We start from the raw sequence: 24,422 nt of genomic DNA, 5'->3' as shown, positions 1-24,422 counted from the left end.
AGCTTGGTATCCATAAAGGATTCCACTTGTTTCCGCAGTAAAACTGGTCTCACATCCGAAACCTGGGAGGAAAGGGCTGTCCGAGCCTCTCCCCCACTTAGAATAGAGGAGTCAGTGTCTCCTCGAAGAGTGAGAGGCACTCTGGGGTGACGGAAGCCGTTCAAGTAGAACGACGTGAGCCCCGTGGACGCGTGTACCACGTTGTTGAGCGCAAACACAACAACTGGAAGCTGCGTCGACCACGTACGTGGCGCTGCCGCGCACACACTGCGCAGAGTGTCCTCGAGCACTCGATTGACGCGCTCTGTCTGGCCGTCTGTCTGTGGATGATCCGTAGTGGACATCAGCAGACGAGGTTCCAGTAAAGGAAACAGCGTTTTCCAAAACCCAGCCGTGAACCGCGGGTCTCGGTCCAAAACAATCGTCTCCGGGAGACCGTGATAGCGGAACACGCCGTCGACGAACAATCTTGCGGTTTGTTCGCCCGTAACAGTGACGGGAATCGGAGCAAGATGTATCATCTTGCTCAGCCGACACACGAACACCAAAATTCGTGTTGCCGTGTCCGTCGGCGGGAAGCCCAAAGATGAAGTCAAGACTCATCGACTTCCAACAGTCAGCCGGTACGGGCAGGCTTTGTAGTGGAGCCGAAGAGTGCCCTGTGGGTTTGACCCGCTAACATGTTTCACATGTCTTAACGTATCGGGCGACCCACTTGTACATGTGGGTCCACCAGAAGGCCTGAGAAACCGACAAAAAGGTCTTCTCGCGGCCCAAGTGGCCGCTGGAGAGCGCGTCGTGCGCCTCCGCGAGGATATCGAACTTCAGATCCTCGTCGTTGGGTACGACCACCCGTGGAGGTTCATTGGGCTCCACCCGGTGATAGAGGAGGCCATCCTTCAACTCATATCGGTGGAGCCGTGAGCGCTGTCGCGACGAGAGCCAGTCGGACTTCGCGCTCGCTCCTGCCATGAGGAACTTGACGATAGGCGCGACAGCCTCATCGTCCCGATATGCCATGCGTATCCAATCTTCTAGATCCGTTGTCACCCGTGTGATGTGGGCCAACTCATAGTTAGGACGCTGAGAGGGGGCGTCCGCAAGCATGTTGAGCTTGCCCGGCTTGTATTCGACGCGGAAGTTGTACTCCGCGAAGAAGGACAGCCACCTCGCCATCCTTTGGAAGAGTTGAGGCGAGTTAGTCGCCGTCTTCAAGGACGCGCAGTCTGTGTAGATCACGAAGGAGCCCAGAAGGTGAACACGAAACTTCACAAGAACAAAGTTCATTGCCAGGAGCTCCTTGTCGTGAACAGGGTAGTTCCGCTCGGCGGCATTGAGCTGCCTGGACTGGAACGAGATGACTCGTTCATGTCCAACCGTGTCGGCCTGCAGCAATGTACACCCGATGGCGTAGTCGGAGGCATCGCAGACGACGCTAAACGGCTTCGTCTCGTCCGGCAGGGCCAGGACAGGGGCCTCTTGGAGACTGGCCTTGATGCTGTCAAAAGAATCCTGGTGCTCTTGGTCCCAGCGCCAGTCGACGTTCTTCTGAATGAGGCCCGACAAGGGCTTAGCGAAGCCCGCGTACCCTGCGCTGTACTTGTGAAGGTAGTTGGCCAAGCCCAATTACTTTCGAAGATCCTTTTAGGATCGGGGCGTCGGCCATGCTGCTATGGCCTTGACCTTGTCTGGGTCAGCCCGAATGCTCACGTTGCTTACGAAGCAACCTAGAACTTTAATCTCTGGTGACGCGAAAGCGCACTTGTTGATGTTGGCGTACAGCTTGTTCGCTCGCATTATCCAACACTCGACGGAGGTGTCCTAGATGCACCTCCTTGGCCGTCTTGCCTCCCTCGGCACGGTTATGGACGAATATGTCGTCGAAGTACGTCTGTACGAAGGTACGCAAAGGGCGGAACAGTTACGTCACCAGGCGATTGAGCGTCGCCGGGGCGTTAGGCAAGCCCTGCGGCACTCCCAAAGTATGCCGCTTGGAGTGCTTTCCGCGGTGAGCGGGATGTCACTCTCCCGCATTAGGATCTGGTAGTATCCGTCTACCAAATCCAGCGCACTGTACAGTACGCTCCCGGCCATTGTTTAACAGCACATCCTTTCGTGGAATTGGTGTTTGGGCCGGCACCGTTGCGTTGTTCAGCTTGTTATAAGCGTGAACCAGACGCCACTTTCCGTTCGGCTTCCGAACGCTGAAAGTCGGCGTCGAGTGCGGGGATTTCGACTCCCGCACCATGCCTGCCTTCGCTTTTGCGGCGAAGAAGGCATCAATGACCTCGCACTGTTCGCACGGTAGAGGCCATTGCCTCGTGACACAATACTTTGTTCCAGGCACGAGACCAATCTCATGCCGTACGCCTCGATCCGGCGGGAGTTGGGTCGGTGGGTGTTTGTTCACCACGTCCGCATACTCCGTCACCAAAGGATACACCGGATCCTTGGGGTTCTTGAGAATCTCAGAACCCAAGCGCGCCTGACGCTGCTTGTTCATGTCTTCCAGGACGTTCTCGTCCAAGACAGAGGAGGAGTTCAGCTCCTCCTGAGTGGTCTCAGGTCTCATGAGTACCATCTCAGCAATCTCTCCAGCCTTGAGGCTGGTCAGGAAAGACTCAGCCGTCATTTCCTCGAGGTGCAGTATCTCTGCAACCTCTGGCAACGGTTCCAAGTGGACACCAGATGCCTTGACGGGTAAACCTGTCTCACCATCGAAGACGTGATAACACTCTTCCACCGGCCTTGTCGGAGGAGCCCGGGCCCTGGACACCGAGTCGCTTGAAGCGACGTCGATCTAAACGAAGTTCGAATCCGACTTGAGGCGGCGGCGTCGTTGACGACGGCGACCGTGACGTCGAGCTTTGCTGCCCACGTCTAGGGATGTCGGCGCTACGACCTTCGAGGCACTCGTGGCCTCGTGTGGTACTATGATACCCACACAGGAAGCGTGTTCGACGCCTTCCGCTTCAGTTAAGGTCTGGGCGACCGCGTGTGGCACTTTTTTACCCACACAGGAAGCGTATCCGACGTCTTCCTCTTCAGTTAAGGTCTGGGCGACCGTGAGTGGAACTCTGTTACCCACTCTGAACACGCTGTCCTCAGTGTTCGTGACAGCTGCAGCTGTTTGCGGAACTAAGTTACCCGCCTGTGGACCTAAGTTACCCACTTGGGCAGCGCCTCTTCTGGGCGCGGCCACCATCAAAACATCCTCGGAGTCGTCATATACGTCGACGACTCCCAAGCATCTGCCGGATGCTTTGGTACCCTGGCAGCCCTCGCGGGCGCCCCGGGTCCTGACAGAGGTGGGAACATGACTCACCAATGCTCTGTCGGACTGCGCAGGGCGGCTGGCACCGATTGCCTTGCCTCGCCAGTCGATCCAGGGCTCGTGCTTCTCAAGCTAGGGCATGCTCAGGATCATATCATATTGATCCATATCGAGAACAGTTAACTGTTCGAGGCTGTCAAAGTCTTCAAACTTGACAGCCAGATCCGCTTGGACGTTGGGGACAGTGACGACCTTCCCGTCGGCCAGTCGCACTGACACCGTCCCGCTGCTCTTGCTTTCTCTCAAAACATCGGACAACTTGTTGCTATTACGAGCAACTGTCTGGCGGCGTGCGAAATTCTTCGACGCCCCAGAATCAAACAAGATTCTAAAGGGATGATCGTATCCCCGTACACGACCGTGTACTACGAGCAACCCGCCGCTGCTCTTCGCCGATTCGAGAGTACGAAGACTCTCAGGGGCTAAGTCCCTGTGGTACGCGCCACCCGCGCACCCCTCACGAAGACTTAGTTCTTCCCCAGTAGGGGGCCCCGCCCCTACTGGTTTCCGGCGCTCCCCTGTCCCCGGGATCCTGGCTTCTACCAGCGGCCCTTGAGGACGGGCTTGGGGAAAGACCGTCTGCGGAGTCTTTCCGCGGGACAGTCGCGCTTGAGGTGGCCCATCTTCCCGCAGCCGAAGCAGCGGATGTCACGCTGTTCGGCGGACCCGAGTTCCACCGGGAGTCGACATGGAACTCCCAGGCCACGCTGAGGCCGGCGTACGCGCCTGGCGAAGGCTGTACGCTTCCTGAAGATCCACTTGAATCGCCTCTTCAAGGGTGTTTGACTGCACCCGGAACAGCTGAGTGCGTGCGGGGCCCACTCGAAGGCCGTCCATGAACACAGTCATCTTGATGTGTTCGTTGAGTGGGTTTTTCACTAAGGACGCCGTGAGCTCCCGTATCTTTTGCACGTACTCGTGCAGTTCACGCCTCCCTTGTTTGCACGAGAGGAAGCGCGAACGCTGGCGGTACTCGTAGTTCGCCGGGAGGAACGCGGCTCGGAGCTGTTCACACAGCTGAGCCCAGGATGTGAAACATCCAGGGGATGCTGCTTCCCGTGTGTACACCCAACTCTTAGCACGGCCGCTAAGGTTGGAGAGTGCAAAAGCAACACGAAGTTGCTCGGTCGAGATAAGAGCCGAGTCCATCGCGAGCTCTACTTCTCGGACCCAGAAGTGAAGGTTCTCGCCTTCCTTCCCTTCATACGGCTTAACCTTCAGCCGTATTGGCTTCGGGTGAGGCGGATTTGCTTCCGCCGCTGGAGCTTGCAGGTTCTCCCGCACATGCGCGATGAGGCCCTGCTCGTACGCGTCGAACGCATTGACGCGCTCGAGCTGCTCGGCCGGTGTTGATACCACGAGGCTCTGCAGAGCCTCCATCCTGAAGATGCCTGCCATCTTCCGAACCGACTCGAACTGAGAGTCGTTCATGTGGGAGAAGTCGTTCCTGTCCATGGCAACGAACTTCGAAGAGGTTCAGGTAGTCTACCCGCAGAGGCGTGGATTGACTACGAGTGCTACCAAGTGTGACGGGACCTTGCGCTAGAGGAAGTAAGCTTCCGAGAGTATACAAACTCTCAGTGAACGGCAGTTCACAGGTCCCCTAAAAGAAAGCGAAGTGACCTAATTAAGGTAGAATGTAAACTGAGTATATTTATAGGTAGGTTAAGTTTGGGTTTAATACAAACTATAAGTCACCTATAGAAATGCAATGTCGTTAACCAATGGTTGGCTTTGAACGACCTTGGTACTTTGTACCAAATATCCCGAAGTATGACGTGTCACACTTCATGTAACCAGGGTACACTTAGGGCTACGTACCCCCGTTACAAGTCTTCTACGCTTGCCGTACTCCCTGATCACTTCCTAGCCTTCCATGAAACCGGTAGCCGACGGACCACGGAGGTGCTGTACCGCAGTATCGGTAGCTTGCGCTCACTGTTGCGGTATGAAGTAAAAAAAGACCCAAAAATTTGGATTGGAATAGTGTGGTGATCAACATGTAGGCAGCCGACACTGTCGACGACAGCACTGAGCCATAGCTTGTCGACAAGCAATGATTATATTGCCCTGTCTCAAATCGGTTCGTTCGCTCCATCATGGAGTCATGCTTTTGCGAGAGCCAGACTAGTCATCAATTTCGCTACAGTATTTTGCCTCAATCCGGGATTCCTAAAATGAATATATTATTAAAGGAAGTACAGTAATTGTAATAGAGGTTTCAAATCAAGCATTTGAAGACGATTGCGAGGATACCGTGCCAAAGGCTATTGGTTATCCTAGCTTCCTTATTGAGGCAAAATATTGGTATTTCCCGCCACCTAACCTTGTAGCGTGTCTGTCCGTCTGTCAATAAGTCCGTCCGGTTCCTTTCTTGCTGATTTTTCCTACCTTTTCGCATGGCTACACTCGGCCTTTCTTATACAGTTTCGTCCCATCCTACCGACCGCGCCTACCTTTCTGACTCGACCTAACTATGCCAAAATTACAAATATATCCAAAAGCGTCACACAATTAACTCGCGCCCTTATTGGACAATATTTTTCGACTCATTTTTCACTCAAAACACAAAATTGGATTTTTGAGCGACGGCGCGGAGAGGACAAGGTGCGCTGGCTGTATAATAGCAGTAGGGTAGTTTTAGATGTATATGTATGTATGTACGGGCGTGGGGCTCCTTGCCCTACCATATATTCAAGAGAGACCTCTCAGGATACAGTCTGAGGCTTGCCCCGAGACTCCAAAGTGGTATGGCAGTTGGTAGCGATAGCAATCAGGTTGGGGTGGGTGTGACTGGGAGCGTCTACCACCATGCACGCGCCTAGGGGTCCTAGACCCACCGCGAGTGTCCACGCTCCAAAAGCGAGTGGCGCGTGCTGCCAATTGGCCATACCGAAGTTGCAGCCACATGCGGAAGAGTCGTTACGGTCCCGCAATACAGAGGTGCTCTTAAAGTGTGAGCTCCCACATCAAAACACACTTTGCGAGAGCACTTCTGGCGGGACGGAAAGGAATGCAGCAGTCGGTCTCACAAGAGCAAGGAGCCCAAGACCAAGTGCAAGGACAGCTCAAGAACAAGAGATCAAGACAAAAAAACACTTTAAGAGCATGAGTGAGCCCCGCGCCTGTACACTTAGATAGCATAGCGTCATAATAGACAGTTTTAGAGCATTTTCGGAACTTTGTGAGCCCCGTGAGGGGCTGGGTCGTTCTCGGACACCCTGTGCATACTACTGACATGACCTGAAGGGCTGGACGGTATCGAACAGACCTGGGCAACCACTCAACAGGGCTAAGTCAACAGCTTTGACGTACCCAAGAGGCAACAGCGCGATGCGGCGTCTGAATTACCATGTACAGCTGCTTGGTCCACAGCCGTGCAAGGTAATTTGGACCCGTCGGACCGTGAGGTGAGGGCTGTAACACGTCGGCCAAGGGGAGGGCCTAAGCAAAAGTTGACTGGACCAACAAGCCCCCTGGAGTGACGATACCCCAAAGTTGTTTGTAATCCGAGGAGCCGGGATGGAAATGACAGTGATGTGTTCTATTCACAGAGGGCTTCTGGATTAGTACTGGAAAGGAAAGTTCGGGGTTCTATTCGAATACCACGTTGCTTAAGCTACTGTGTCCATGTTCTGGTGCTTATATTCATTAAATAGCTGTAGAATAGCTCCCAGTGCACTTAGACTTTCGAGTCTAACAGTCAATGTGATTTTGTTCTATCTGAATCAGGCGACAGCCCAGATCAAGATACGAGAGCATGGCAAGAGCCCCGAGGAAAAGAAAAAGGTTTCCCAACAACTGTGTAGGGAGATTTCGTGCGGAATTAACTCGACTAACGGTGTCTACTGATCAGATTTACCCGCGAGGAAGTAGATGAGCGTGTACAACACGCTCGACGGGAGAACGCTTCTCCAACGCAGCTGGAATCGATGAAGGAGAGGCAGCTCCGTAAGCAAAGGCTTCGTAACGCAGAGGCGCGCTACCGCAAGGCAATCCAAGAGTTGGAGCAGCTCGAGTTAGCTGAAGCCCCAGCATCAACTGAATCCGGACAGATACGAGTTCTTGCTCCGGCGGTAGAGCGAGAGGAGAAGACAGAAGAAGATAATCCTGCCGAGCACCAACGACGATTCGAGGAGGAGACGCATCGCGAGGGGCAACACGATACCCAAGAATTTCAGATTGGTATGTCAGGACCTGCGGGCGGCGATAGCGCAGCAGCTACACGTGCGCGTGCTGCAGAAAGAGCCCGCGTCAGGCGAGCTGCTATGACGAGCTCACAAAAACAACGGGCACGAGAGAAAGACGCGGAGAGAAAGCGCATACGCAGAGCTAACAGATCCGAATCCCAGGTTATTCGAGACCGCGGCCGAAATGCCGAGCAAGCGAGGGTCCGACGGGGTCGACTGGAGTCAGAAGGTCTCTCAGTTCATCGATCATATAGCCGCGACGCGCAAGCCAGCCACAGAGCCACAAGACCAGAGGAGGCCAGTCAAAATGCAAGGATTCGTGATGCAGTGGAAACACAACAGTCGCAGGAACGGGCATGTCAGATGAGCAGCGTCAATCTGAGCGCGATCAAAATACGGCTTCACGAAGAGACCACAGAGGGGACATGTCAGATGAGCAGCGTCAATCTGAGCGCGATCAAAATACGGCTTTACGGAGAGACCACATAGGGGACATGGCGTATGGGCAGCGTCAAGCAGAGCGTGATCGGAACGCAGCCGCGCACAGAGGTCGAAGAGAAGCCATGACGGAAGAACAAAGGGGTCAGCGAAAAGAGCACGAGCGGTTCCGCCGGCGGTCTCGGCAGTATAAGAAGGGCCTCGCACACCACGAAAGGTTTTGACCCTTCCAGGCGTCCGGGGGGGGGGGCACCACTACTTTACGGCGTTACACTAACGACAACGGGGAGAGCGAGCGAGTTTGTCACTACTGCAACTCTTGGAAATTTTCGCAAGAGACAGACGGATCCTGTTGTCGTAACGGACTGGTGTTCGTTCCGACTTCGCGAACAGCCCCTGATGCGCTTCTAACACTTTTCGAAAACCCGACTTTCATGCGGTCATTCCGGGCCTACAACAACGTATTCGCTTTTACGTCCATGGGAGCTTCGCGGTTTGGGCCTCTTAATGTTGACGAAAGCGTGACACGAAATGGTGGCTACTACTTCCGTGTACAAGGGTCAGTGTGCCACCGCATGGGATCGTAACTACCTCCTACCTTCGGTCGCTCCATGTATGCCCAAGTTTACTTTAACGATCCAGACATGGATGCACGTATGAGAAGCCGTATGAACATGACGCAAGGCCTCGATCGCGCCGTCATGGAAACGATTGACCAGATGATGGTGGCGCACAACCCGTATACACAAGAGTTTATCAACGCGCGTAGATTTTTGATAGATCGGGGTTGGGATGCGTATGCAGCAGCCATCAGGGAGCACGAGCGACGCCGAGCGGCAGGGGAAGACGTTGATGACCATGATCCGTCATTAGCCTTGAGTAATTTTCTTCCGGAGGGGGATCACCTTAAGCTGCGTCTGCATGTCACACGGAATGCCAACCCGGGTACGCATAACACCCCCACTGCATCAGAGGTGGCAGCCGTTGTGATCGATACAAACGCGGCTGAGCATCGGGCTATTATCCTACACACGACAGGAGGAGGTTTCAAGCGCATCTTTGAGACGAGCGTTACCTACGACCCACTGCAGTACCCTCTGCTGTTTCCCAATGGAGAGAATGGATGGACTTACGATATCCCCTATCTTGGTAATCCCGTCGATTGCCACGGTGACCCCTTAACTATGTCCATTCGGGAATATGAGGCGTATCTGCTTTACGACCGGACGGTTAGTAACTCTCTTATCCTGCGCAGTCGGCGACTGACGTAGCAATACTGTGTTGACCAATGGGCCAAATGCGAACACGAGCGCCTGCGCTTCATCAAGAAGAACCAACTCCAGTATCGATTGGAAACCCTCCAGGGACTAACGGACGCGTTGCGTGGCGAGTCTGTTGAAATCCACAGAATGGCAGCTGACGACGAGGCGGCCATACGTAGGACTCGCCGTGGGAATAATACGGAGCAGGAGTCAGCGGAGCCAGATGCCGGTGAGGTTGGACGCAAGATCATCATACCTCCGAAGTTTACAGGTGGTCCCCGGTATATGTACCAACGCTTCTTGGATGCCATGGCTATCGTCCGTGAAACAGGAGCCCCGAACCTGTTCATTACGATGACATGCAACCCGAACTGGCCTGAGATCAAGGAAAACTTACGCCGTGGAGAGAAAGCATCCGACCGACCGGACATCGTGGCTCGCGTGTTCATGGAGAAACTAAAAGCTCTTAACAAGGATCTCGATGAGGGTGTGCTGGGGATTCAAGCCTCTCGAGTCCATGTAGTGGAATATCAGAAGCGTGGTCTTCCCCACGCCCACATACTGCTTATCCTGCGTCCGGAGGACAAGCCCACTAGCAAGGAAGACGTCGATAAGCTGGTGTCCTCGGAGTTCCCGGATAAAGAGAAGTACCCCGAGCTGTACGATACGGTGATTTCCAATATGCTGCATGGACCCTGTGATCAACAGAACCCGAACTGCCCGTGTATGAAGAACGGAAGGTGTTCCAAGAAGTTTCCAAAGGCGCTCGCGGACGAAACGGTGATGACCCCCGACAAATACCCCACGTACAAGCGTGATCGCCGTCCGGATGGAATTTTGTGCCATAAGGGGAAAGTATGGGACAACGCGACCATCAATCAATGGGTGGTCCCCTACAATCCGTTCCTGTCGCAGAAATACAACTGCCACATTAACGTCGAGGTTTGTGCCACGAACAAGGCCATCAAGTACATCTACAAGTACGTCTACAAGGGCTCGGACATGACGACAATCACGATTGAAGGCGAACGAAATTCGGGCGAACGAAATTCTTCAGTATCTCCTTGGGAGGTATATTTCTCCGGTAGAAGCTTGCATGCGGCTATTCATGCATCCAACACAAGGATCAACACATTCTGTCGTGACGCTACCTATCCATTTGGAAAGAATGAGCATGGTTGCTTATCGCGACCAAGCAACGACCCCCCAGCTTCACAACTTGATTAACCGCGGCGACAGATCAATGCTGACGGAGTTTTTCAAGCTGTGCGCGCGTAACCCAGAAGCTACGGCCAATCTACTGTACAAGGATGTGCCGCGGAAGTACAGGTGGACGGAACACAAGACGTGGGAACCGTATAAGAAGTACGTTGCTTCTCTGGGACGCTTGATACACGTATCTCCGCAGGACCCGGAACGCTTCTACTTGCGACTTCTCCTGTGTAACCGACGCTCGCCTAAGTCCTTCGCGGATCTTCGAACGGTTGATGGTACGGACCATCCTACATATCAGCAAGCAGCTTTGGCGCTTGGGTATTTGGAAAATGACGATGAGTGGATACATTGCTTACGCGAAGCCGCCGAGGTCAAGATGCCGTACCAGCTACGCCAACTCTTCGGCATCATTTTGGTTTACTCGATGCCTGGCAATGCCAAAGATCTATGGGACAGGTTCAAGAAGGATATGTCAGAGGATCATGCACAGAGCATTGAGGAAAGAGACGCAGACCTGCATAATGTACGCGAAGAGGAGGTGCGTCTTCGAATGGCGGAGTACAAGGCGTTGAAGAATTTGGCTGATTACTTGGTTTCGAACCAAAAGTCCCTCGACATGTACGGCCTTCCTCTGCTAGCCGATTACGACGATATATCCGCTCAAGTGGACGACCCGGATACAGCGTCTGTTGATGTTGTCCAGCAAGAGATTGACGCGTACCACCAAAACGAATTGGAGTATGTTGCGGAGCAGGCAGACCACTTGAACAGCAACCAGAGGGATATTTTTGACCAAATTATTGCTGCTGTGAGCAGACCGGTTGGAGGGGAGAAGCTTTTCTTTTTGGATGGTCCAGGTGGAACAGGAAAGTCGTTTCTACTCGAGCAAATACTCGCTCACGTTCGGATGCAACGTAAGGTTGCCATCGCGGTTGCATCGAGCGGGATTGCAGCCACTCTGTTAACCGGAGGTCATACCGCGCATTCGATGTTCCGGATTCCCCTCAAACTAACAGAGACATCGACGTGCAGCCTTTCATGGCAGAGCCAAAAAGCCGAATTGATTCGTAGCGCGAGTTTGATCATTTGGGACGAAGCGCCGATGATGAATCGAGCTTGCTTTGAGGCTGTTGACAGGTCGCTTCGGGATATTATGAAGAACGAGCTGGAGCCGTTCGGCGGAAAGGTAATGGTGTTCAGCGGTGATCACCGCCAGATTCTACCTGTACTGAAGGATGCTACGCGTGCGGAGACGATTCAAGCTTGCTTCAAGTCTTCACCCCTATGGGAGCATTTGCGTCAGGTGCGGTTAACCGAGAACATGCGTGTCCGCACCGCCCCAAACGCGGCCACTGCGGCTGAGTTAGCGGATTTCTCTGAATTTTTACTTCAAATTGGAGAAGGCCGTTACCCAGTCAACCATGAGATCGGTGATGGCGATATATGCCTTCCACGCGACATGTGTATCATTCCAGAACGACGGGTACAACAAATGACCTCTGATGAAGAAGACGCGGATATGGAGCCTCCACCAAGTTTCAGGTTACTCCCTCCGGCGGACGAGGAGCACATGTGAGACTTGGACGAAGTTGAAGAAGACCGACGAGTCCGCAACGTCAACGCACTCATAGATGCGGTGTACCCGGGCGTTGATACTGAGAATTTACCCGATGAATACTTCGTTGAGCGAGCCATACTAGCCCCCACAAATGCAAGTGTTCGGCGTATCAACGACATGATTGCGGAACGGCTATCGGGTGAAACGAAGGAGTATCTCTCGGTGGACAGCCTCGAAGGGGTCGCGGATGCAAATATGTTTGAGCAGGAGTTCTTAAACTCTCTTAACTTCTCTGGTATCCCTCCGCACAGGATTGTTCTGAAGGTTGGAACACCTATCATCATGATTAGAAACCTAAATAGCGACGCAGGACTTTGCAACGGAACACGGCTTCGGGTTGTGTCACTGCGCGAGAGAAGCATCGAGGCCAGCATTATGTCCGGGCCGTTCAAGGGTAAGAAGGTGTTCATTCCTCGGATCGTCTTTTATAGTGAGGACGATGACAAGGAGTTCCCGTTCAAGCTCAAGCGTAAGCAGTTCCCCGTGGTTCCAGCGTTTGCCATGACTATCAACAAGGCCCAAGGACAATCGATCCACCACGTGGGTATCTACTTGGAATCACCAGTCTTCGCACATGGGCAGCTTTATGTGGCGTTGTCGAGAGTGACTTCAAGGAAGGCGATCAAGATTGCTGTGGATCCAGAGGCCATCGATGAGGACGGGAACGTACACACCAACAATATTGTGTACAGAGAGATCTTTGGAACGCGGACTTCGTAAGTCACGTAATGCATTTAATACATGTAGCTTTGATTTCGAAATGTTCTTTAATCCGCCGCAGCGAAGCGGAGGCGAACAGCCCACACTACACCAACCACCCATGCCCTAGCGTCCGCGGAGCGGGCGCCCAGAGCGCTAGTCGCTCCGCTTCTAACCTTGTAGCGTGTCCGTCCGTCTGTCAATAAGTCCGTCCGGTTCTCTTCTTGCTGCTTTTTCCTGCCTTTTCGCATGGCTACACCCGGCCTGTCTAATACAGTTTCCTCCCATCTTACCGACCGCGCCTACCTTTCTGACTCGACCTAACTATGCCAAAATTACAAGTATATCCAAAAGCGTGACACAATTAACTCGCGCCCTGATTGGGCAATAACCGCCGACCTGCGACACTGACTGGATCTGTCGCACGATCAGACCGTCTATCGCCCTCGGGATTGGACGTGATGTAAACATATCTGCTGAGCACGAAACGCATCGATTGGTTGCAAACAGCTAGGCGAGCTGCGCAGATACTTGATTACTAACATTTAGCTACGCAAAACCTGTCGTATGTACTGCAAATCGGGCACCGTATCAGCCCATGCAGTTAAAATTGCGATGTTATTTCCACACGTTTTTAAAGTAGAGACGATATATCATTTAGTAGTATATATACTAAAGGAGGCTTCACGACCTTTGCGTTATTATAGTTGCACCCCTGCATGCGCGAATGGTACTTACGTGGTGGTGTTGTTATTGCTGAAAAGTATGATTGTTTAAAAATAATAATATCATTATTTAAGCGATTGCCAAAACTAAAATAAACTTTTTTGTGTAATAATGAGTACCGGCATTAAATGGCCGTGTATTGGCTAAATATTTTGACGTACTTTATTGGTTAAAATAATATCATGTTTATGATATAATAATACTATTTAATATTTTGCTAAATATTAAACACCCAGCAGTAAGTATCCGTTAGAATACCTAATATTTTACGCACGTTAGTAATTATAAAATTTCCTTCACAGTTTGCAACATGGCGAGGCCCACGTGCAAGCCAATATTGGCCTGCAACTGCTGAACCCGCAGCGGTCTACGACGGATTCCGGGCGCGCTGCGTCTGCCGCGGGAAGCTACAGTACGGTTACGCATTCCGTACAATCAGCGGGCGGGACATCGTGCGGCGCTGTATTGCCTGTGAGAACGGCCCAAAAGCGGTTATGTTTTGGGAGTAAAAGCTCTCACCACTGATTCGACCGAAGTGCGCGCCAGGAAAGCCTGGCGAACGTCAAGAAGGCGATGGGTCCTGACTGGTACCCCAAGAAGAAAAAGAGGCGCAGCCGCCCTCGCAAGCTGACCGCCCGAAACGCCAAGTACATCGAGCAAAAGAAGCAGCAGAAGAGCAACTAATGGCAAATATACCCTTTTTTGCCCCCATTTTTCTACCTATTTTTGTATTTAGTATACCCGACTACAGTGCGAGGTTTGGAGCCGCGCATACGGTAAGCTGCCTTTGGCACTGCCAAACGTTTTGACGAATCTAGAGAGCGTAGCGCGTTTCATTTAATAACTAACACGTGCTATCAGCTGCAAACTGACCGTCCCTATCCACATAGGCGTCACCATAGATGAAAAGTACACTCGCTCACTTGGACACACGCAAATACGTGCTATGTGTACCATCAACGCTTACGGTGTATATTTCAGTAGTGCGCTTATAAATTAAACTACAGTATGGAGTGAGCTCTACGCGCAACGAATAATTTGCTGTCTACACAGACACGACGTTAATGCAGATCATACAAGTGAATGTGGCAAGTTGATGTGTCTGTACGCAGTACCGTACTTTAGTGCCCTGCTCAAATTGGTCGAAATCAGAGCTGGGGATGGCTATACGTGTACCCGCCGCGCACGTATATATCTGCGAGCAGACGCGCGGTCAGCTATCATGTATCTCTGCGGTTTAACATGTGCCGAGTTAGTAAAGCGCCTGGTCATATAGACTGGTACATCAGAAACGTAAGCACAGTAAGCCAGCACGACGACGCAAATGTACCAAGACAGCGACAGTGACCCTATACATAGGTTTTGGCTCTCACGAGCGCGTGGTACACACACTCATCCACGACCTTGCGATATATGCACGTACATATCAAATAGCACGCCGAGTTGATAAGTAGGCAGCAAATGTACATCATATAATGTACATGAGCTGCATTTCAGATTAAGTCTAAACATCACTACAATTTGATACTCGGCCTACAGCCATGTAGCTTTGTGGGTTTGTCATACATTTAGGAGCCAGTAAATGCCAGTCGGAAAGGACCTACGCCACTCTGTCGGCCCGTATCTATGCACATACGTCAGTAAGTGCGTCAGCTATGCAAGTATGAATAATGCATGCGAAAGATAGTGGAAAGGCCCTTCAGTAACATCATAAAGAGCTCAGCGGGACAACTACAAGGCATAATATTGATGTTTTTGGTGGCCATCGGCAAATACTACCTGCCCTAAACGTTACTTCGCCCGAGGAGATGGCCAAACCTTGCTCTAATAGACCGTCGCAATCAAAGATATGGTGTCGACTGCCTCACCGCGATGACGTGCAGATGGAAATATGTTTGAGTAGGGGTATTTACTCCAGGTAAACTGGGATTCCTCACAGCGCTATGCCAATTTTGTAGCATCATTGATACTGAACCGTCTTCTGAACAGCGTATTTTACATTTGCAACCACGCGCGCCTCCGATTCGTGTCATTTTGGGAGCAATGCGCTCAAACGAGATTATAGACAAAACCTTCCCGGGTAAGATGGTGCTCTTCTTGCAGATTACGTTAAACCCTGGTCGTGTCTACCATAACATGTGAGCACTAAGGATACTGTGTGCGGTGTTGTTTTGGAACGTAATATACGTAGATCACAGTATACATGTACTATATGTTGCTTCGCTTTGAGTAAAAATTCTAAGCCCACCGCAGCGCAGCGGAGGTGGTCGACCCTCTCTACACCAACCAACCATGCCCTAGCGTCCGCGGAGCGGACGCCCAGACCGCTAGTTAATACTTTAATCAAAACGTTTCTAACCTTGCAGCGTGTCCGTCCGTCTGTGTATAAGTCCGTCCGGTTCCTTTCTTCCTGCTTTTGCCTGCCTTTTCGCATGGCTACAATCGCCCTTTCTAATACAGTTTCCTCCCATCTTACCGACCGCGCCTACCTTTCTGACTCGACCTAACTATGCCAAAATTACAAGTATATCCAAAAGCGTGACACAATTAACTCGCGCCCTGATTGGGCAATAACTGCCGACCTGCGACACTGACTGGATCTGTCGCACGATCAGACCGTCTATCGCCCTCGGGATTGGACGTGATGTAAACATATCTGCTGAGCACGAAACGCATCGATTGGTTGCAAACAGCTAGGCGAGCTGCGCAGATACTTGATTACTAACATTTAGCTACGCAAAACCTGTCGTATGTACTGCAAATCGGGCAGAGTAACCACTTTATGTACTAAGAGCTCTGCACACTTCTCAAATAAAGATATTTATTATTATTAATGTAGACTTCACAGACCAGTATTTGTAAGAGCTCTGCGATGTTATTTTCCACGCACTTTTCAAAGTAAAGACGATATTAATAGTACTAATATTATTAATATAAGCTTCACAGGCAGCATTTGTAAGGGCTCGGCAATGCTATTTTCCACAGACTTTCTAAAGTAGAGACGATCGTATTTTTTTAAAATTAAAGTAGGCTTCACAACCAGCGCTTTTGGTAGGGACTTTGCGAATATATATCTTTCTTACGTCACCTGGCACTCACCACTGCCACCGTAAAATGAAGGCGCGCGGCTGCACGGTCATTGCGCTATCTGCTCCCGTGCACCCCGCCCGACGAATGCATGCGCGCACGGTACATAGTCTTTTAGTCACTTTTATTGCATGTAAAGTATGTATTTGTTTGAAAATATGATACAAGTATTATTATAGCAAAGCCAAAATATTAATAATATAAAACATTTTACTATTTTGCCTAATAATAAATACCTGCCTTATATTTCCGTGCTATTGGCTAATATTTGGACGCAAGTAATTGGTTAAAACAATTTAATTTTCTAACATACCCACAGTTTGCAAAATGGTGGGCCCTACGTGCAAGCAATGCGAGGCGAAGATTGACACGCTTCTGCTGAGCCCGCAGCGGTCTACGACGAATACCCGGGCGCGCTGCGTCTGCCGCGGGAAGCTACAGTACGGTTACGCATTCCGTACAATCAGCGGGCGGGACATCGTGCGGCGCTGTATTGCCTGCGAGAACGGCCCAAAAGCGGTTATGTTTTGGGAGGGAAAGCCACCACCACCTGATTCGGCCGAAGTGCGCCGCCAGGAAAGCCTGGCGAACGTCAAGAAGGCGATGGGTCCTGACTGGTACCCCAAGAAGAAAAAGAGGCGCAGCCGCCCTCGCAAGCTGACCGCCCGAAACGCCAAGTACATCGAGCAAAAGAAGCAGCAGAAGAGCAAGTAATTGGTAAATATACCCTTTTAGGCCCCCATTTCCCTACCTATGTTTGTTTTTGGTATACTGGCTGACGGTGCGAGGCTTGGGGCCGCACATACGGTAAGCTGACTATGGTGTTGACGCACCTACAGAGCGTAGCGCGCTTCATAAAATAATTAGCACATGGAATCAACTATGCACCACTGCAAATTGGTGGTTCCTATCCGCATACGCGTCACCGTAGATGGCACGTACACTCGCTCACGTGGGCACACGCTAAACCATGCTATATGTACCATCAGCTCTTATAGCGTATATTTCACTAATTGGCGCTCACAAATTTAAACTACAGTATTGAGTGGGAGCTACGTGCGACGAATAAGCTGCTGTTGATATAGATACTACCACTGCGTGACAGTGCAGACCGTAGATGAACGTGGCAAGTCGATGTGTCGGAACGCAATATTGTACTTTAGGGTCCTGTCCATAATGGTCGAGATAAGAGCTGAGTCGAGGGTGGCTATATTGTGTACCTGCCGCGCGCGTATATATTGTTTTTCCTACTGCTAACAGAAGCTTGGTCAGCCGGCTTGTATCAGGCTGCCTGCGTCACCGCGGGTATGACCTGTGCCTAATTAGCGACGCGCTTTATCATATAGACGGATGCATAATATGCGTAAGTACTGTAAGCTAGCACGACAGTGCGAAAGTACCGAGATTGCAGCAGTGACCCAATACATGGGTGTTGGTTATCACGACCACACCATTCGCGACATTGCGAAATAAACACGGACATATCCAATAGCACACCGGGCTGTTAGCTAGACACTGAAAGTTTTTTATCTAATGTACATGATCTACTTTTCGATTCAAGTCTAAGATATTTATGATCTGATAATTTGTCTACAGCCATGTGGCTTCGTATGTTCGTCATACATATCGGAACCAGTAAATGCCGGATCTACACCACTCGGTCAGGCAGTAGCAACGCAAATCAGTCAGTAAGTAAGTCAGCTATACAAGTAAGATCAATACATGCGAAGGATAGTGGAAATGCCCTTCAGTAATATCATAAAGAGCTCAGCGGAACGATTTCAAGGCATAAAATTGGTGTCTGTGGCGACCATCGAAAAAAACTACCTGTCCTAAAAGATACTTCGTGCGAGGCGATGACTAGACCTTTCTCTAATAGACCATTGCAATCAAAGATATGGTGTCGACTGCCTCACGGCGATGACATGCGGATGGTAATATGTTTGAGCAGGCGTATGTACTCCAGCTACACTGAGATTCCTCACCTATCTATGCCAATTTGGGATCATCATTGGTACTGACCCGTCTTCCGCAAAGCATATATTACATTTGCTACCACGCGCACCTCCGATTCGTGTCATTTTAGGAGTTATACGCTCAAATGGGATTATAGCCCAAATCTTCCCGGGTAAGATGGTGCTCATATTGCAGATCACGTTCAGCCCGGGTCAAGTCTCCCATAACATGTGAGCACTAAGGATACCGTGGGCGGTGTTGTTTCGGAGCGTAACATAAGTAGATCACAGTATTCATATATTATGTGAAGCTTCGCTCTAAATAGACACTCTAAGCCCACCGCAGCGCAGCGGAGGTGGTTGGCCCTCTCTATACCAACCAACCATTCTCTAGCGTCCGCGGAGCGGGCGCCCAGAGCGCTAGTCTTAAACATCTACTGCAGCAACCTGTTTGTCCGTCACACTAAATTGTCGTGCCTGTCACGCTTTCCGGACAAATCATTGGATAAAACAATTTAAGTATTCCTACTGGCTGCCGAGCGTAGCGAAGGTGGCCCCGATTGGTCTTAAAGCTGCCGAGCGCAGCGAGGGCGGCCCAAATCGGCATCTTCTGCAACCCTGCGGGCCTTTCGGCCCGCCACAGCCACAATCTGCCAACCTACCGTGCGAGTAGTGAAGCGAGCCCGTGGCGAGCGGAACGGAGGCAAAACACAAGGAGCGACTCATTCTTACCCGCCGCGTAGCGGCGGCACTCGGCTTGTAATAATAAGCTACAGTAAGACATGTCCATGCTTTTGCGGTCAACACTCGCCTCATTCAGTACAGTGTGACGACATACGCTTTTTTTTAAAGTAAGTTTTTTCATTAAATAATTTTTCCAGTCTCTTTGAGTTGACGCATTTAGTGATGTTTGATCTGACAACACGGAAAGCGACAGCCACACTGACGTCGATATCTGAAACGAGCAGTGCCTCTGTCAAAAAGAGAGCTTCACTATTTCGCTCCGGACAGTTATTAAAATGATCTTCACTAACATCTAAGTCGGCAGAAACTACTAATTCTACTAGCCAAAAATACCGTTCACTCTGGCCAATTGATGACTGTACTCTGGTTTGATTGTTATTTTTGTTGCCGTAATTGACGCTTGGTTAATGTATTTTCCAAGCATGTACTTTGACCGAAGCACATGAACATGTATTAATGCATTTTTTAAAAGAATTCTGGTGTTGTCGCTGGGGTAATCAAAACTGCAGCTGAGCTTTCAAATTGGTGTAATCAAGAAATACGACTGTCCAAGCTGCGATTTAAAGCCAGAATTAGCCCCACCTTAAAAAAAAGCTCTATGGCGAGCCGCCTTTGAATATCAAGTCCCGATGGAGCACTGCATGGGGCATGCTGCCTTCATGCGCTGTTCCACCTCCAAGGACCAATGTCAAGCTCACTGTCAACTAACACGTCAGACGACGCCCGTTTTCACTCGCTAACACGATTGAAACCTATAATTAGAAGGCCTTTTAGTCCGTTTTTAGCGCTGGATTGTGTTGATCCCTTTCCCTACCCACTTGTAACGAGTCGAACGGATAGAGCGAGAGCGGCAGCAAGGGGCAATCATTCATATTCGAACGAACGCTGGCTGCGACGCAGAAAGCAGCGGGAGTGGACCCCGATCAGGTGCACTAAGTGACTACATTGTAACCACTACTTAAGTATGAGCCCGACCACCAGTCGTGGCCCCGACGGAGCGCTGAGCGTAACGCCGCGCCGCAGCAATGCCTCGTTCTTGGACGGATTGAACACTCCGCCCAGTTCCCACGGCAAGTCGAGTGTGCACTTCGCGGACGAGGAAGCGTCTTACGCATCGCAGTCGTCCAACCTCCTGTCGCCGCGCGGCGTACGCTCCAGCGACGTGGAACTAACGACGCCCAAGACGCCCGAAGAAGAGGAGGAGACCGGTAGCCAAAACGGTTTCTCGCTGCCCACGCTTACTCAGGCTCAGAGTAACAGCAACGCCCACAAGAACTACCAGCAGTACGCGCAACACCAGCTGCAGTTGCCACAACTGTCGCCCCACACGCGCAGTACCGGCAAGGCGAGCAGCCTAGGCATGCCGCCCAAACGTAGTCGAACCTATGTGCAGCAGCTGTCGAAGGAGTCCGCCAGGGAACTGGCCAAGACGGCGTTCAGTATGCGCTCCACCTCAGTCGGAGACTTCACGTTCGAGAACCCGCACGAGGTTGTGGGCAGCAGTCTGCGTGAGAGTATTCGTCGTGTCACGGCCTTCTCGAGACGAGAAGCCCCGCTGGACACGGAGCTCAACACCGTCGTGCGGGTCAATCATTACGTCCGCAAATGCGAGCTGAGACTCGACCCGGAGACCATTACGTGGTCCCGAGGCAAGAAGACGCTCGGTGTCCTACCGACTGACGACGTGGTGGGCGCCGAGGTTCTTGCCAAGAAGAAGGCCGACACATTCCGTGTTCACTACTTTAAAAAGGGTCGCGGCACTGGAGCCAAGGCGCTGCGACGCACTCCCAAGTTCGTGGACTTCCACTGCCTCGAGACCGACGTAGTGGACAGTTGGGTCGGCGCCATCCAGGAGCTCGTGCGGTGGCAAGCTCGTGCTCCGCCTATTTCCGAAAAAAGGCTCCTGAAGGTGGTGGTGAACCCGCACTCGGGGAAACGACAAGCTCGCCGCATTTGGCAAGACGAAGTGAAGCCATATCTGGATTTGGGTAACTTTAATTGCGTTGTGGAGGAAACGACCCATTCTGGCCATGGCACCGAAATGGGCAAGAGTTACTCGCCCGACGATGGCTTCGAGGCTCTCGTGTTCATTGGAGGAGACGGCACGCTGTGTGAGTTCATGAACGGCCTACTCACTCGTCCGGAGCACGAATGGCGCGAAATTGTGGCCTCGACGCCCATCTCGCTCATTTCTGCCGGTACGCAGAACGCCTTCGGTACAGGAGCAGGAATCCCCACGGTCAACGCAGCTCTGTACTGCATCTTGAAGCGCAAAATGCGCCCTCTAGATGTGGTCACGGCCGTGTCCGCTGCCTACCCGGAGGTGGTGCACTACAGCTACTGCGGTCTTGGCTGGGGCGTGGCGGGCGACATCGCTGCCGAGTCGGAACGGTACCGTTGGATGGGTACACTCCGATATGCCTTCTTGAAGGTGAAGCGTACCGTCGTGTTGCCAAAGAAACACAGTGGCCGTGTCCGGTATGTGTTGACGGAGCCGCAGCCGCCTCTTCTCCGGTACGACGATTATCCGGATGCCGGTGCGCTTGACCAGTTCGAAGTGGAGGAAGGCACAGCGTACGATATGGATCGCTTCAGTCAGCAGCGCAAGTCGTGGGGAGGCATCGCCGGCAGCATTTCCAGCCCTGCCAGTCGCAAGAGATACCCCGAGTTCCTGTGGAAAGAGGACTGCAGCAACTACGTTGTGGTGGGCGTCGTCAACATCACTCCTGATGGCGCCTACTCGCACCCGTCGGACGGCAATCTGGACCTCATTCTCACCCGTAAGGGCGGATTGCTGGCTGTAGCCAAGCTGTTCGGACTGTATGTGATGGGCAAGGAGCTGCAGAGCGAACTGATCTCGTACTTGAAGGTCAAAGCCGTGGAGATCGAACCCGACCAACCCGACGACTGCATGAACATCGACGGAGAAGTGCTGGAAGGAGGTCCCTGGCGTATGGAGGTGGTGCCCAGTCTCTTCAAGGTGCTTTCTGAAAAGTAAGCCACCCCAAAATGAGGCCACAAGTCGGGAAAGCACTGCGCATGAAGCAGAGTGGCCCAGCTCTGCCCCCCCACCCAGTTTTTTCTTATCGTTTTTTTGCTTTTCCATTATGCACGTACATAGTTGTAAATAATTCTTTTTTTTGTCCTTCATCCAGTTTTTGTATGCAATTCACGTGTCTTGTACTGATACCTACTGTGTGCTAGTTCGCATCATCGTCCTGGTCGCCCGTGAAGGAGCTGGAGAACTTGACGATAGCGCGGCCGATAGCGCCAATCCACTCGTCCTTCTGCTTCTCGTTCTCCGCGTACATGTAAAAAGTCGAGTCGGGCGTGGCCACTTCGAAGCAAAAGCGTTTGTTGGTCTTCTCCTCGGCCGATTTGACCGTCAGGCAGTCTGCCAGGTCGATAAGCCCGTGGGCAGGCTCGCCCTGAGCCCGACAAAAGTAGAGCTTGTTGCCCTTGAGTACAAAGTAGCGCTTACGCCACTCCTTAAGCCACACGCTGCGCTTGGTCAGCTCACCCTCGAAGTCCGGTTCCGACAAGTCACAGTGCGAGTAGTCGCCCTCCATGTCCGTCAGCTGCGCCGCTGTCGACGCTGGTAGAGGCTAAGCTGAGTCTTCCCTGTGTCGATCCGAGACTTTGTTCTCAGTTCACTTTTAAACAGCGATGTGCACCACATTTAGGTGTGTTTATTACACGAAATACAAAAAGTTGTTGAAGTGGTGGGGTGGAGATATAACATATGTCCATCCGGACACCATAACTTTAAATACAAAACAAAAAACCTCAGTAACTAAAATTGGCCATACAATTTGCAAATCATTCCCACCTAGCGTTATCTACGCATCTCCAGCTTCACCAATGTTTTCGACGATATCATCGCTGTCGTCTACCGTATCTATGATCACATTCAGAGTCTCGAGACGTGCCACCACAGCACTTGTTGTATCCATCGTGATATCGGCGGACGTAGAGATGCTGTTGCGCTGCTCCTCGCTCTCGGTAGCTGTGGAGTGAGTTGAACTGCCACAACTTCGAGCCTTTAAGAGACCTTTAAACCCACTCCGTACTACTCCCGCCCCCAATTCTCGCCATGCAGTTGTCGCCCAAGTAATGGCAGTAGCGCGAGTGGGGGCTATCATCTTGAACGCAGCATCTGCACTGCTTGAGCTGAACATTCTAAGCTGCGTACTCAAATGATTGACCCATTTCTTTCTCAGTCGCTGCTTGAATGGTCTGAACCACGAGATATCCGCTGGTTGGCAAACCGACGTCAGTCCTGTTGAGTAGGAACACATTGAGTGTGTTGGCATAGGCCTCGACTTTCTCCGTCCAATGGCCGGAGAAGTCATCCCACAGTAGGAGTACCGGTTCGTCATCAGCTCGACTAGCAAAATGAAAATCCAGCCACGCAACGGATAAATCCGAGTTCCACCACGCCGCGCTGTTTCCGTAAATTTGTACACCTAAAGACGCTGTAAGAGACTGCACCTCTTTCCACAGAGTTTTTCCAAAGCCATGTTGCACCGCAGTATTGTAAGCAGCAGTGTCAGGGCTCGCAGATGCTTTTGTTTTCATCACAAAAAACGGTGGATACTGCTTGCCGTCCGAATCCGCCAAAAACATGCCAGTAAAACGATCTTTATCTTTCCCCCCGCATCGGACCCAAACTGTTTTAGCACCCTTCTTTGAAATCGTTTGCTTCGGCAGATACTCGAAGCAGACGCCGCTCTGATCAGCATTGTAAATCTTGCTAATGTGGTGTAGGGATTTCCAGATTCGACCATACGCCGACCTACTTTAGGTCAAGAATCGGCTTGGTCTGATAACCCAGAGCTTAGGAGCCAAGGATCACGGTAAGTACTCGGCGATCTGTCCGGATATGCTATCCGGATAGCCGCTGAGCTCAACGGCCGCCTGAAGAGTCGGTAGAGATCCGAAACGACTACATTTCACTAGATATTTGTATGAGAAGCATAGGATTAAATAGGAGGAGCCGAAAAGGCTCCCAGAAGATAACAGAGCAGAATTTTCCTAGTCCAAGACACGTGTACACTTTTCCGGTAAGTCCCTGCATAGGGCTGGATTATGCTGCGTCAATACTCGAGAGCATAGCTTGTAGGGTATTGACTGGTAGCGCCAAGAGATTAGGTC

The 24,422-nt window shown here is 51.5% G+C and overlaps 2 protein-coding genes across 2 annotated transcripts; one reads left to right on the top strand and one right to left on the bottom strand.

Annotated features, from left to right (window-relative positions):
* Nucleotides 1-20,121: 20,121 nt before the first annotated feature.
* Nucleotides 20,122-22,183, top strand: PITG_13666 (uncharacterized protein; the record flags this gene model as incomplete). The annotated part of the gene is made up of 3 exons (XM_002899804.1): nucleotides 20,122-21,805; nucleotides 21,842-22,088; nucleotides 22,138-22,183. The coding sequence occupies 3 exons, from the start codon at nucleotides 20,233-20,235 to the stop codon at nucleotides 22,181-22,183; spliced, it is 1,866 nt and encodes a 621-aa protein (XP_002899850.1).
* A 184-nt stretch (nucleotides 22,184-22,367) lies between these two features.
* On the bottom strand, nucleotides 22,368-22,910 carry PITG_13665 (uncharacterized protein; the record flags this gene model as incomplete). Its single annotated transcript, XM_002899803.1, has 1 exon — nucleotides 22,368-22,910. The coding sequence occupies one exon, from the start codon at nucleotides 22,835-22,837 to the stop codon at nucleotides 22,469-22,471; it is 369 nt and encodes a 122-aa protein (XP_002899849.1).
* Between the last annotated feature and the right edge of the window lie 1,512 nt (nucleotides 22,911-24,422).

This window comes from Phytophthora infestans, genomic scaffold, assembly GCF_000142945.1.
Source record: "Phytophthora infestans T30-4 supercont1.29 genomic scaffold, whole genome shotgun sequence".
NCBI classification, from domain to species: Eukaryota; Oomycota; class Peronosporomycetes; order Peronosporales; family Peronosporaceae; genus Phytophthora; species Phytophthora infestans.
Note: the sequence above shows the minus strand (reverse complement) of the source record. Positions and strands in the feature narration are given on the sequence as shown.